Here is a 15,282-nt window from a genome sequence, read left to right as displayed (position 1 = left end):
TAAACCCAATTCCCACATCAGAAAGTAAATGACAGCTTGCCTTTTTAGGTCTGACGTGAGTAGGTTCTGACTTCAAAAAGTTCACGGAAAATGAACAGCATGATGCTATTTTGGTGTCAAAATTTATTTTCATATTATGTGGAAAAGGTGTATTATGAAAAATAATGCATAAATGTCATTTTTATGCCAAAACTTGTACTTCTAATTATTTTCTATGAGATTTTTAGAAGTATCCTTGTATTGCTTTCATCAACACTAGGGGAGAAAGTAAACTTACAACTCTTAGAAGAGAGAATCTGAGAATTTTAAAAACGCTGGTTCTTTGCCACTGCTCTCATCTGTTCTTCAGAATTTTTCCGGATTCCTTTTTGTCTTTTTCTCTGATATAAACTCCTAGCAACAGCACAGCCCAAGAGTGTGTGCACTGAACTTGTTCTTACCCAGGCTCAGCCAGACCCTCTAGGCATTCTAGATATAGCCAGGGTCCTACCGCTGGAGAAGGCCAATGCTGCACAGCGCAGAAAACACATCCTGCTCTCTGATCGACGGCCTGGGCTGTGATCGTGAGTAACGGAAAATCAGCCCTGCACTGGCTAGCAGAGAGAAGATGTAGGCAACAAACTCATGCGGTGACAAGGGATAGGAGAGGGTCACTTTATCTTTCCTGGCCAAACCAGACCTAAAGCCATCTTCATTTTCACCATTACACTGAAATTGACAAAGCTGTAACTGATGAGTTAGAAGTGAGAGGGTTACTCTTTCCTTCACTCCATTTACAGATGCCAGAAAACTGCAGGAGGATGAGGATCATTTTAAACCTTCCCTTCCAATGGCAGTTCAATCTTCAATCTCTTCGGAGAAAGTATTAGCAGAAGTAAACAATTTTAATATAATGTGATTAATTGGTCTTAACTATACAGAGTGGGAGGTTACAGACTGTATTTGATAAATCTGATTCTCTTATTCTTGCATATGAATCTTCAGGGCAATACAAAAGCTATAACCTCTTGAGAAAGTAGATATTTCACAATATACTCTCCCATGTACATGGGTTATTGTTTTGAATAATCACTGCAGTTATGAAATGAAAAAGACCTGGGATAAGACTTTTGGGCAATGAGTTGGGAAAATTTTGACATAATCGGTTTACTACGATTTGATGTAATGGTAAGCTTAGTGAATATGTATTTTACAGCATCTTCATAGCAGTTTGAATTGCTAAGGAAACAAACTCAAAACACAGCATCCCAAAATAGATTATCAACAGTTGTTCACCTACCCTGTAGAAACTTGCTTCAATAAAATCAGGTAGCTAGAATTGTAATTACTCATAAAGGAGCTACTTATTTAATTGATTTAAGGGGTCATTGTTAACTGGTATGAAGGTGAGAAGACACAGTTCTGGGGGATGGGAAGAGATGCCATTATTCTTAACATCTTAGCGTTCGCATTCCATTGGAAGGAAACAGACACAAGCGATAACTGAGCAAGGAAATACAGGAATTTCCAACAGTGGCGAGCGCACTCATGGACCTCTCCAATAATACTGAGTTAGAGTACACAGGAAGGAGAGAGAGATGACACAAAAGACAGATGAGTTTAGAAAAGCATATCTTCAAACATTAAATAACATCTTCAGAAACCTAAAATACCTCATTTCCTTAGGCAACACCATCTTCAATGGCAAACTATGCATTATAAAACACCTGAATGTAAATGTCCAATGTGTTTGGAGAAAATGAACTGGCAGGGACCTGGAATTTTGTCACTAAGGTACATGACGTTTGTCAAAATCATCTAGCAAAGACTCCTGTGACCGCATGTAAAACAGGAATAGCACTGCTTGATTCCCAAGCAATCTGTGAGATGAGAACCTTAGCGCTCTGGTTAGAGATGAAACCCTCCTGCAATGTGACGTCTTCCTTGCATTTTTCAATTTTGCAAAAGTCACTTTTCCTCTTCAGATGTCTTCATGCTTCTTTCCTTTCCTGCCTTCCTGTCCTCATCCACTGGTCACCAGGTGACATTGCTGAAGTCAGTTTGTAGAACTCATGAAGTGAAAACCAGGGAGAAAAGCCCTAGTGTTTCTCCAGCTAAAGGTCTGGCAAGTGGCACAGGTGATGACAATTACTGCAGCTATTAGATACCATGTCACGCTGATCTCACTGGAGGGTGGATATCTCTGTTCCTTTCTGCTCAGTAGTGTGACACGCTACCCTCACATACAGCAAAGAGTCAGAGAGCCCACTGCAGGGGAGAAAATCAATGGATGGGCTCAGAGGGTGGTGAGAGCATGATGTTCCTCAGGCTCCTGTCACAGAACACAACCAGTCTCCAGTCAACCTCTTCTTCCACAGCCGCTGAATATAATGGGGCTGAGTGTAGCACGCTGGAGACAAGGATTTCAAGCCAGGATATCAGTGGTCTCTCAAGTACTGGTAGTAGCTTACCGGAACAAAGGTGAGGCAAGCGAGTCCATGCATAGTAAGTAAGCATAGCACCAGCATGACCACTTGTGAGCCACATTCTAATCTGTGTCCTTGGAATTCTGTCAAAAAGCCAAGACACTTGAGCAGAGAGCAGGAGGGAAGAAAATTTAAACAGAAACCAAAGAAAGAAATGTCCACCCCAAGGTGATTCCATGTGACTGCCACTGTGTGCCAGAAGTTCTAGGTCACCCATGTAACACTGAATAACCTCATTCAGCTCAGACACACCCTGTGGTCTGGAAATATTTACCAGGAGTGAAGGAAGCATTAGGCTCAGGGTAAGACTGACAGCCTTCCTTAGGGACAGACAGACACGGTCAAGCTGAGGCACAGCCAGGACATGATAGCTCACGTGCTGAAGCAATCATCCCATGTCTGTGCTCCTGAGTTTCTGCCCTGGAGGGAATCTCTTCCTACTGCAGAAGATCCACATCGTCTTTAAAGAAGGTACTCCTGTCTTCGCCTGTGGGTATCTTACCTGTGGTTTATAAACCCGAAGACTCAACTTGAATGTCAGGATAAGTTAGGTTTCAACTAATAGAAAGCTGGAATCTGATTGCAGATGTGTTCAACTTGAAAATCTGCATTTGTGACTACAGTGGCTTAGCTTGCAAGCTCCACAAGACCCCTCCTCTCCGTGTTCTGACTACAATCATGCAAGCAGTTCTTTGCTTCACTCCATATTTCCACATGTTAATGACCATATGAAATGTAGAAAGAAGAGTAGCAGAAAACCACATCACATCAAAATTGGCATTTACAATAGTTACGCACTAACTAGCCTGCCAAAGGGCCTCATTAACAAATGAAATAAGAACTGAAACTGCAAAGGATAACATGAAGAAACATTACTTCTAGTAAATATGGATAAGCTGTCATTGCTAATACTCTTTTCTACACTGCTGCAGTTTCCATACTATAAATACCTACCATGGAAAACCCATCAATTAACAACGAAAGCTACTGCCCATTCACAGAAACAATCAAATTCTCACTTATTAAAAGCAAGACAATTGAAAGTAGTCTTTAGTGTACATTTTTAAAAAGCAAGAACTCATTAGTAGGTTGCAAAACTACAAACACATTGCTAATAAATCAATTCTTAAACTGCTACAGAAAAATTCAGATAAAATGAAAGGTAATATGCATGGCTAGGTTTGCTTAACTATTAGAATACTAACTAATTATTTCAAATAACCTTTGTGAACTACTCAGCTCAAACAACAAATGATGAGCTGTCAAAAACAGCATAAACACACCTACATTTCATAAACAGACTTATTTTGTATTCCCTGCAATTGAAATCAGCCCAAGTTTGATTGTTAATAAGTAAGAAATATTTTCCATTAGTCATATTTACAAAAGTCTGAATATGGACCGTCACATGCACGTAACGATAACAAACTTCATGTAAGGAAGTGTCAACGTCATAAAAAACAAACAACAGTGTCAACATCACAAAAACAGTGTCACCATCCTTTCGCTGTATGGTCAAAACTGAGGCCTCTTAAATCACCCGAAAAGATACTCGAAGGAAGACAAGGAAGCACGCCTCGGCCAGGTTTCTTGACAATGCTGACTTCCAACCTCATGTACACAGACTTTCTATTGGACTGCACACCTGCTGTTACCTTTGTGTTTCTCTCCTTTAATTGACCCCTTGCCCTCAGCAGTCATGGGACAAGACTTGTGCCATGACTGTTCCTTACATTTCTCTTCCTGATCTGCATGTGTGTAACATAGCAAGCCAAGGAGGCCTCTTTTATTTAGAGAGCTATCATTAGTAAGAGAAACTCTAGATAAAAATATTTGCCATATCTGCTCTAAGAAGTGGATTTCATCATAACGGAACAGCCACTATTTCAACATCAAACATGTGGGCTTCTGATTAATGTTCATCAAAACGTAACAAAACAAAAACCCATGGCCTCTGAACTGGCTTTGCACAAGTTCATTGTCACGATGTTTGATCTATATTCTGGTGCATAGTGGCATGCATTTTTTGCTATTGTTTGTTTGTTTTCCTTTCTCAGACACACTTGTCCTGCAAATGCATCGCCACAGTCGCAGTCTAGTGCTGACATTTTATTTAAAACACACACACACACAATGGATTCAGGAAAACACATACCTGATTGCACTTGCAGATAAGTGACCATAGGAGCCACTTGCTGAAGAGCTGCTACGGGAATTATTGAGAATGGTGACCAAGGAGTTGGGAGACGTCCTTATCATGGTCTGAAGGTCAAAGCTATGATCAGACAGTGGTGATATGGACAGTGTGCGTTTCCGGCTCGGCCTGGCTGACAGCCTGGGACTGGGGAATCTGGTGCCTGTTATACAAACAAAACAGAACTTGATTACCTGCAGTTGGACTCTACACCTGTTATTGATTGCTACTCGCCTGTGTGGAAGCCGTGGAGGATAAGGAGCTGGCGACTTGTACTGACAAGCTCCCTCCTCCCCCTTGTGGTCTACTTGCTACAATTGAGGAAATTAGGGAGAAATATTTATCTTCCAGAGGATTACCTCGGGGGAGCTCTGTTTATTAATGTGCAGGCAAAATGATAAATTGCTAAACAAAAGGGAGAGACTTTTATGTGTTATCCCTCTCATTCCTAGTGATTTATGAATCTGACGGCTGCTTAGATATCCCCATCATTAATTCACTACAAGTGACAAAGACAGTGGTTCCCACAGTTGCTACTCCACCCTCCCTACCCCAACACACACCATTGTAAGGCAATAGGCCAGAAGAAAAACAAAGGTTTGAAACATCCTAAGACAGAATTCAGCTCAGTGATGCTCCATAGTGTATGTACAGTGTCGCTAACATAACTCACGGATGTATTACCTTAAACTGGTAGATCTCAATTGTCCCCTACCCTATGTCATCCCTCAGGAGACATTTAATAACATCTGGAGATGTTTTGGCTGTCACAATTCAGTGTAGGCACAAGTGGATTTCCAGTGAGTAGAAGCCAAGGATGCTGAGAGTAGCCTACCATAATAAACATCTCCTTCCAGTAGCGTCAATATTACAGGTGTCTGGCCCCAACTCCCCATAATCTAGGAGCACACATCTTATGAAATATCTGGGATGCTGTCTGTTCACAGATGTTCCAAGGTGAATGCAGAAAACCCAGTAGCCACAGTAACAAAATGTGAGGTGCCTACTAGGGCCAGGAATCCTCTAAAGCTTGTTTCTCCAAGAAGAAGAGAGGACAATACCTATGAGGTTTCAAGAAGGTTCCACCAAGGAAGTTCTAATGTGGAGTTTACTATCTGCAGCTTAATCTTCATGCCAACCTGACACAATACTGTTTTACCTAAGGAGTTGAAAAAACTTAGTTCCCATTTGCATTCCAGTTTGGTAGAAAGGACAGATCTGAACTTTAGGCACAGGGATGAGTGTAGCCCACAGGGCCATTCCCATCTTTGCAAGGGTCATATTTACATTGAAGAGTTGTCAACACATATTTGATGAACATAACCATAGTAGGTGATATATACTCAAACACTATTAGTGTTTGAGGGTTTCTCCTGCCTTATAGCACGGGTATATTTGCTTACAGGGATATGGAAAATTGTGTCCAGAAAACTGAAGCAGTGCATAAGCTCTTTACATAGAAAAAAAGAAATCCAGATACTTGGTCTCCAGAAATTTCACTGCAAATTTGCCAGAGATCTTGATATAGATAAAACCCCAACATGCTTTGGATAATTTGATGAAATGATATGCATGAGTATGTAGTATTTTATACCACAACCACAAACTACAACTCGGTGTGAATCATATGTAAAAACTGGAAAACCAATTTGAATAACAAATGTGGTGCCTATTTTTCTAGCACATTTAATATGAGTTCCTTCACTTAGATTAGTTTCACTAACAGCCTGATTTAAGGTCTGTTACTACAAATTGGCCATCTCTACCATGAACATGTTTTAATGTTTATAAGTCAGTATTGTTCCCTTATTGGCCTCCAACATTACTGTGTCACATTTAATTCACTGAGAGGATAACTTCATCATAGAGGTTTGTCAGTGAACACATACATGCCATTTACAGATATTTCCAAGAAAAGCAGCCATATTGATTATCTATCTCTTGTGATCATGAGCTTTAATCATTGTCTGTAGGATCAAAATGGTCATTGGCAGTGTCCGAAGCAGCAGGGACATGCTGGACTGAGCTAGCGCCTGGAATGTCGTTAAGTCTCTAAATCACTAACCAGCAACCACACCGGAGATGGGAGGTCACCGCCTGCTACAAAATACCACAGCTGCACGTCCCACATGAGGATGGAACAGCTGCCTGGAAAGACCTTGCCACCCTTTCCCTGGGATGTTTCAGGCTGCACATAGCTTTGACAGAATAACTCCTCTCTGCTTTTCCCTGAACAACCAGCTCTTATTGAAGTCAATCTCCACCAACATAAATAATGCATTTTTAGAGGGCCTCTTCTCTGGATTTTCCAGAATTACATACTTTGGTCTCCTATAAGGTCAGTCTAACTGAAAAGGTAGATGTAGAACTATATGCAGGCTTGTTTACCTTTACCTCATACTCCTCCTTATACCTTGCTGAAACCCGGCTCATTTAAAAGTCACTAGTTCATCTGAAAGCAATTGATTCAGGTTTCGGCCAAAGAGTCTGAAAGACTTGCAACAACTGAATGGAGTGATCAGTTATGTCCCAGTTCAGATCTGCCATTGTAGGTGGCAATGCGGGAACTGACGATCAATGCTTCCCTCCTGCACTGGAAAATCTTTATGATTTTCATCAATGGGTATTCATCTTGGCATAGTCTATGTAAATGCTACTTCAATTATTTCAGAGGGAAGGAATATGGTACCTTACACTTGGCTATTTTCACTCGCTAATAACCAAGCAAAGAAGGCAGCATCTTCGGCACAGTGACTGGGGAGCCCCTTTTGCAGAGTTGCTCAAGCACAGGAGCATCTTCCAAACAGCTGCGAGAAGGCAGCCCAGTTCATCCCTGATTCCAGCACTTTCTGCTCACCCAGAAGCCAGGGTGTTCTCATTGTTTGAGCAACACAGACATCTCCGATCTGGCTTTCTACTAATTGTTTTGTTTCTCTACTCTAATAAAAAATTCTGACAAAGAAAAAGGAGGTTTCCTTTTATGTGATGAATGATAGGACATCTAAATTCCTACTTAATGACAATCAATTTACTATATACTCAGGCAAATTAAAATTCCTTTAATTAGTTTTTACAAAGTAAAAGGGTAGCTTCATCCTTTATTTAGAGAGAAACCGCCACTGCCTGACTAAATACATTCTCATCAAACAGGGAAACTAATGTGGGCTGACCTTCCAGGGGTTCTCTCTTATTTTAATTCTTTATTTGCAGAGTTTAAATAACTAATTTGCATAATAACAGTCAACTTTCCCTGCAACAATTGCTAATTGAAATGTGGTTATGATGGATCAGAAACGTAAGCTGTCCACCCTATCAAGCCAAACAACAAAACCCCTGCAGAAAATTTACCACATTTCTTTTTCTTTGCATGTGGTAATGGGCTCCCCAAAGGAAACCGATGCAGACCAACTGTTCCTGTGGGAAACACTAAGGCGGCTCTTGGTGGTAATGAGACTAAGGTTCAGTCAACATCCCTCTTCTCCAAATTCAAGGATTGAATGATCAGAGTTGACCAAGGCACACATTCTGTCTCAGAAGAATCCAGAGATTGCAGATAGAAAATCACAAGTTAATCACTGCTCACAGCAAACACAATTTGTAGGGTATATTCTATTCAATGTCATAATATGGTCATATTTGAAGGGACTGAATTTGTTGATGTGTGACTCAGCTCTAGGTTCACTTCCTGGCACGTTGCAAAAAGTTGTGTACTTCAAGATCTGTGTAAAGGAGAAATTTGGGGTGCTCTGAATAATCACAATTGTAGCCATTTTGGTCTCTTACCTATAGGAACCACCATGTGCCTTGCAGGACTCCAAAATAAGTAATGCACATGAACCTAATAATGAGATTTGTTTCACTGCTTTCGTTTTGAAAGTAGTCCTCTTTGATTCAGAAAGTTTGTTTTTCTTAGATGTATCTATTCTGACCTTTCAACAGATTAAGCGGGCTATAAAGGTGTTAGTGGAACAGCCTTTTTATTTTTCAGGGTACAGGATCCAGAGACACAGGGCTCTCCCTTTCCACCACTTGCTCTTCCCCCTGACTTTGCTGTCCACTTATTACAATGTATAGTCCTTCAGCAACAGTCAGAATGCAAAGAAAACACACTACCCAAAAATCATTTGACATAAAAAAATGAACACTACTTAATGTAGAACATAAGATCCAAATAATCTAAGGACAGATGAGCAAAGTCCATCCATGAATTCAATTTATCCTCTTACTCTGCTGTCATAAGATTCAGGGCAGCATAGGTTTTCCACTAGTTTACCCCACAAACATCTCCCATATTACAACTGCTTCTCGCCACCAGTTCTCACTCCACCCAGCCACCACAGCATGATCTGCTCTGTAGAGGCTGCTTAGAGCCAAGGGAAGCAGTGCACCACGTACTGGTGGTTGTTCCTTCTGGAAGCTGAAAAATCGGATCCCCCCGCCCCCATCTTAGCACCTCGCCCACTCCCCAACCTCAGGACCGAAGGCAGCAGCCCAGTCACTTACTATCCATGGCATGAAGGTACTCCATGTGGATGGCCCCTGCGCTGGCGGTGGCTGCTGAAGGCAGAATATCTGCATAGGGACTGCGCTGGCCGGTGAGCAGGGCCATCTGGTGATAGTACTCTGCCGGGCTGACTCCAGCATGCGGGGCTGGACAAGTGGATAAGACACAGAGGCGTGGTTAGCTGTGGAAGGAGGCACCTCCCCAAAACCCACCTGTTTTGCATGTCACGAAGCCCCTCTTTTAAAGGCTCATTATATTAATGCTCCTTTAACTCAATTTGTGCTCTCTCTGATGTCTGTTGAATACCTTTTATTTGCAAGTAAAAGTGAAAAGAATACAAAACAGGAACTATATTGACAAATTTTATGATGTTAGTCTAAAGAAATCACCCAATAATTCAAAAAGTTTAAAATGCATATGTACATAATCAGTTTTGCCCTCCAACAAAATTTCTCACAGCAAATGGCTGCAAGTTCACATTTTTCAGAATAACAGACAACCCAGACAACTATGATATTCTAACCAGACATACCTAAAATATCTCCTGAAGCTTTTTGACAAGAATCTGAGTTAACTTATACTAAACATCAGGACCCAGGGTACATAAGTGGAAAAAAAAAAAAAGCAGCACAACTTTAATAACAAGCAATGGAAAGAGAAGCTGCAATTTTGTGTTCCATAATTTAAAAGCTCTCTCTTCTTTTGCCTCATTACAAAATCAAGAAGAAAATATACCTATCAATCTGGAGCAATTTACCAGCAAGAGTCAGCCTTCCACAAGTGGGATAATAATTGGTTTCCACCTGCCAGTGTAAGTGCAAAAGCAGCAAGCGAGGGAAGCCTCCAGATACACATAGATCTGGATTCAAACTAGCTTTGTGAGGTGGTGAGGAGTTAAAGATCCGAAGTGAAGCTTCTAATGTACTTAGCTATAGCAGCTGATCACTTAAAGTCAGTTTTATAAATATTATCTGGAAATTTCAGGGTCCCAGCAGTAGGCTTGCAGATGTTTCAGATTTTCTTCCGTGATACATGGCAAAAGTATTGGTAATTAAAGAGAAAAGTGAAAACCACATGAGATAAATAATAGTGACATTATCTGCTTTCCACTTGCAGGGCAGGAGGAGGAAGGCAGGTCAACCCAAGAATATTTTATTCATACTCATCATTAAAAGCTATGGAAAGAGGGTGCTAAGGTACACTTTTCAGTGGATCAACTAGAGGCGCTGCTTTCTAAAGGCCCAGCTAACTTTCTACCAAGTGGACATAATTTCAAGTCCATTTTTAGCTGGCTTCTCCATCTCCATGAATTGTCTCCTCATCATTTTCACCAAATCCCAAGCACTCCATGGGAATGGTTGCATCTCTTACCAGTGCAAACTAGATCTGAAACAGAAGAACAAACTCAGATTTGGCTCTTTCATAGTTATGCTCTATTATTAAAATGGTAATCTCGTCTAAGTGGCAAATATATTCCTTGGGTGTCTTATAATCACACCCATTGCACTGAAACAGAAGAGGGAAGAAGATCCAGAAGTTATCACTGGAAGATAGCTGTTCCTGGAAATACAACTGAATGGGTGTTTCCTAAGAAACTTCATGCAGTTTCCCACGGTGCACAACCAGCCTCAGGAAATAGCCTTGGTGGAGACTGTCAAAGGTACCCAGAAGTCACATCAAACACTCTCAGCGAAATGAAGTGTGTGCTATTTCCTTTACTCTAAAGCAAGGGGTGGCAACCTGTGATCTGCTGCAAAGAACTCATAACCTGCTACCTACAATTAATAAGGCTTATGCAATTCTGGTTTTAATTCAGATTGCAGCAATTGTGGGCGAGTGAATTTGTATATGCATGCATGAGAGGGGAAGTCATTTTCCTGAATCAAAGGAACAGGTTATAACTTGACAGCAGAGGAACACACAGCAGCAATTAAAAAGAGTCATGTGAAATGTAATTAATTGTGAGGCTAATGGAACCAACAGCAATTTGATCCTTGAGAACCTAAAACGACTATCTAGTATTATAGAAATAAAGTCTAATTCTCCCCACACATCCCTCTTACAACTCTCATTTGGCAAGGCCAAGGATAGAAATATATGCAACAGGTCTGGGTCACACTGTTTCCTTAGCCCTTGTTACCCAGCATGGGGTCCATATACCAGCAACCCTGACATCCCTTGGTTGAATTCAGAAGTGCAGAACTGCAGGCCTTGCTGTCCCCACCCAGCACCGAACTGCACTTGATTATCCCTAGATTATCCATATAACATGAGCACATACAAAGCACTGCTGTATTTTACACAACTGTAAAAATATGCCTCCCTGACATGCAGAACATTCCAGAGAGATGGGAAGAGGAAAATATTCAGGTTATTCGTGTACCCGTATGAAGACTGTAGGGCCAGCCTAATTGCATGGAGGGGCAGCAGAACAGAATGGTGATTGGAGCCAGTCAAAGCTGAATTGCAGGGCCCGGCGCGGTGGCGCAAGTGGTTAAGTCCTCGCCTTGCACGCCCGGGATCCCATATGGGCGCCGGTTCTAATCCCGGCAGTCCCGCTTCCCTTCCAGCTCCCTGCCTGTGGCCTGGGAAAGCAGTCGAGGACGGCCCAAAGCTTTGGGACCCTGCACCCGCGTGGGAGACCCGGAAGAGGCTCCTGGCTTCGGATCGGCATAGTATCGGCCCGTTGCGCTCACTTGGGGAGTGAATCATCGGACGGAAGATCTTCCTCTCTGTCTCTCCTCTCTGTATATCCGCCTTTCCAATAAAAAATAATAAAAATAAATCTTTAAAAAAAAAAGCTGAATTGCATTCCTCCTCTGCCATTTCTGGCAATGGAATGACCAATCGGGATATAATTCACTAGATTTGTCTACATATCACTGTCCTTAACTGAAAAAGCACATGCAGGTTGTTCCTCACCAATCGAAAATCTAAAACGTTCAGAAGTCAAAAAAACTAGATGACTTCACAAACAGAAAATTCCAAACTACACCTCATGTGACAAGTTGCAATTTCAAATGCAAAGAATTATTTTTTAAAAAGACTATGAAATTGTCTTCAGACCATGTATATTAAGTATATACAAAACATAAATTAATTTATGTACTCCACTCCCAAGGTATTTTATGATGTATGTGCCAAATCTTTGCACCCCGGGGATTCCAGGTAAGGGGCACTAAGCCTACTGTGACATCATGTGCACAGATAGAAAACCAGGCATTTCCAGCACTCATTCCTGAATGTGCAGTCCACTCTGTGTGATGTGCTAGGTGAGGCAGGCTGAGGAAGCGATGGGACGCAGGAAAGCAGAATCCGTCTCAAACTTACCGTCTGTGGGACTCAACCCTCGGGCTGCCGAGATCATGGAGAGGGAGGGGCTGCTGTGCAGGGAGCGGATGTAGTCCATGTAGGGGTTAATGTAGGGATGAGGAGGGCTGAAAGGAGACTCAGAGGCCGCAGGGTTCCGGTGCGGGGAGATCCTAATGAAGGGCAGGTCCGAGTACGTTGGGCTATTAGACAAAGCAGAAGGCCTGGGAACAGAGCAAATCAGACACAGGACATTATGCATGAGACATGTATGTCCAAGGCCGAAGCTTGTCTGTGCAAGCAAATAAGATTGGAGGGGAACTCCAAATATTGTAGAGGGCAGGAAATATTGGCCATATATTTGGTATGCGTGAATCCCAGAATTTTTGGATATGTTTTTAACTCCATTTTCCATAAGCTTTTTGATGTACCTTCACATGTTATAATTTTCTTAAAATCACATGGCTATAATGCAGGCAGAACACCACTATGTAACTACATGGATAAAGAATACCAACTTTGAGAAATGTCCCAGAAAGCAAAGGTCCATCTTTGGCTCTCTCTCCGCAAGAAGAAGCTAAGCGACAGGCAACTTCCCAGTGTTTTAATACAGCTGATATCACTTAACCAAACATTAATGTCACCATTTAAAACTTACCTCTCATCACCATGATTTCTCATTAAAACAGAAAGGAAGAAAAGTAACCCCAACCTCATCTGGTCTGGAAGTCTAGGCTGTCCCCCAAGAAGAGAGAAGACTAATTGCAAAAGCCTGTAATTACAGAATTTGAACTCAGTCCCTCTGGATATCCACGCAAGCTGTGGTGAAGTGAAGACAGCCTCTTTCTGAAGTAGCCTGTGGTATCAGCCTTTTAATATGCCTGCTTTCCATAAGCACTTTGATTAACCATATTCAGGAAGCAATGAGTAACCGCTCTTGAGACCAGAAAGTTGGCGAGGAATGATGTTTTAACAAGTTCCTGGCTTGGTTCTAATATGATGGGATAGAAGGTGAGCTTTGGATTAACGAAAATAAATGCTAAAATGTACCCTAGGCTACCGTATCCTGATTAGCTCCTCTGATACGGGCATCCTGTAGCCAGCCTTCAACAGACTTAAGAACAAAATGACTTCTAGACAGCCCTGTCTGTGTAACACCCTTGCTCTCTTGCTCTTTCCCTAAGAGGGGATGCTTTCTGTGGCTAATCCAGTGAACTGGCTACAACAGGCTGAATACTGGCACTCTCCCTGCCTCCTTCACTGAGGGCATGATCACAAAAGAGAGAGGGTCTGACACAGATGGATCAAATTCCTCTTCTGCCACTGGCTTTAGGACGGACACAAAGGGTAAGGGAAAACGTTTCTTCTCCATGCAAAGGGAACGAATAGGCGTCTGGGCCCCGGCCCCATCACCCTGTCAGAGCATAATATTGGTGGAAGGCAGCTCCCCTGAGTGCATAGTGCAGGCACTACAGTGAACGAGTCCAAAGATCAGATAATGAATTTCCTCTCAGTGGGAATAAAGGAGGTTGAAATAAGGTGTGTGTTGAGAGGGATGGGGAGTTTTCACCTCCATGTTTACTTTTCTTTTTTTCATTTTGAACTACAAAAAAACTTGAGGCCTTTTGTTACTAAAACGCTACTCCCAATGAAAATAAAAATCCAGAGTTTTCTAAATTCTTATGTGAGAATAGGAAGTTTCAACCCAGAAACAGTTATTCCTCGTCAAAACAATGAGAGGTTTTTTACTCACATAGGAATTTTGTTTTTAAAAGTTTCTGTTTAATTAAAAGTGAGCACCGTCTATTCTTTATTTAGGCTCTTTTCTAGAAAACAAGCTGGCTTGTGCCAACAGTTAAAGCATCCTCTCAACTCCATTTAAATATGTTTGTCCTTGGTTAAATCGTCAACTCCATTTAGACCGTTGTATTGCCTTACAGGGTACGTGGTGTGCATATTTTACCTGTAAGACAACCAGTTCTTCCAATCTAATTCTCACAAACACAAACTTATCTAGGGGCTTCTAGTGAGATCTTAGCATGACAGACATAGAGGGGAATAGATACTTCATGAAACCCACACAATGACACCTCTTGGACAAAATTCAGCTTAGACATTCTAAGCTGAAAATAAAACTCTGGCATTTCTTACTGTTGTTTTTAATCTCACATTGTTTTTCTAAAATTTCATAATTGAAAAGGGTGGCAAGAATATCTTAAGAGGTCCAAATTCTACTTTGGAGAAGCACACACAGGAAACTCATCAGCATCAAGAATGACACAGAAGTTGTAGAAGTCGGAGTCTGGTGGTCACCTAAACCCCAAGGGAGCCACGGGGATGTCAGGAGATCGCCAACATCTTCTATCAGGAAATCTACGGAAGTCTCAGAGGCCAGCCACTGTTTCACTCTCTGGGTCCTTTCCCACCAAAACACCAACAGGAACGACTGAAGGAGCTGCCCCTGAAGCCTGAGTAAGGACTCAGTGTCTGGTCACAGCTTCCCTGGCAGGCATCGGAGCTTCCTCAAGCTCTCTGCACCCTCGGAGGAAGCAACGCCAGAAAAGGGGGTTCATCAAGTTCTGGAGATAAAGTCAGAAACTCTACCCTGTGGCATCCCCATCGTGATCAACTGCAATCCTTCCAGACACGCAGTTCAGGATATGTGGCTTTATCTGCTTCCTAAACAGGTGGGCATGAAGGCAACATAAGAAAGCTGTGCTTTAATTAAATCTGCTATAGGAACAAATCATCTAGTACAGCTCACCCACTTTCAAGAATTGAACTGCAAAGTATTTACTGAAGGTTACCCA

General features: G+C 41.9%; 1 protein-coding gene across 1 annotated transcript in view; it reads right to left on the bottom strand.

Annotated features, from left to right (window-relative positions):
- GLI3 (GLI family zinc finger 3) overlaps positions 1-15,282 on the bottom strand; it is a 223,533-nt gene that overhangs the window by 64,756 nt on the left and 143,495 nt on the right. Inside the window, exons 4-6 of the mRNA XM_040964715.1 lie at positions 12,494-12,696; positions 9,163-9,309; positions 4,621-4,822 (exon numbers count right to left, since the gene is read on the bottom strand). Coding sequence (XP_040820649.1) covers positions 4,621-4,822; positions 9,163-9,309; positions 12,494-12,696 — 552 coding nt within the window. The remainder of the gene's footprint in view (positions 1-4,620; positions 4,823-9,162; positions 9,310-12,493; positions 12,697-15,282) is intronic.

Source organism: Ochotona curzoniae, unplaced genomic scaffold, assembly GCF_017591425.1.
Source record: "Ochotona curzoniae isolate NIBS_2020 unplaced genomic scaffold, NIBS_Ocur_1.0 scaffold_3835, whole genome shotgun sequence".
Lineage (NCBI taxonomy): Eukaryota > Metazoa > Chordata > Mammalia > Lagomorpha > Ochotonidae > Ochotona > Ochotona curzoniae.
The sequence above is the reverse complement of the archived record's forward strand: the minus strand, read 5'-3'. Positions and strand labels throughout refer to the sequence as shown.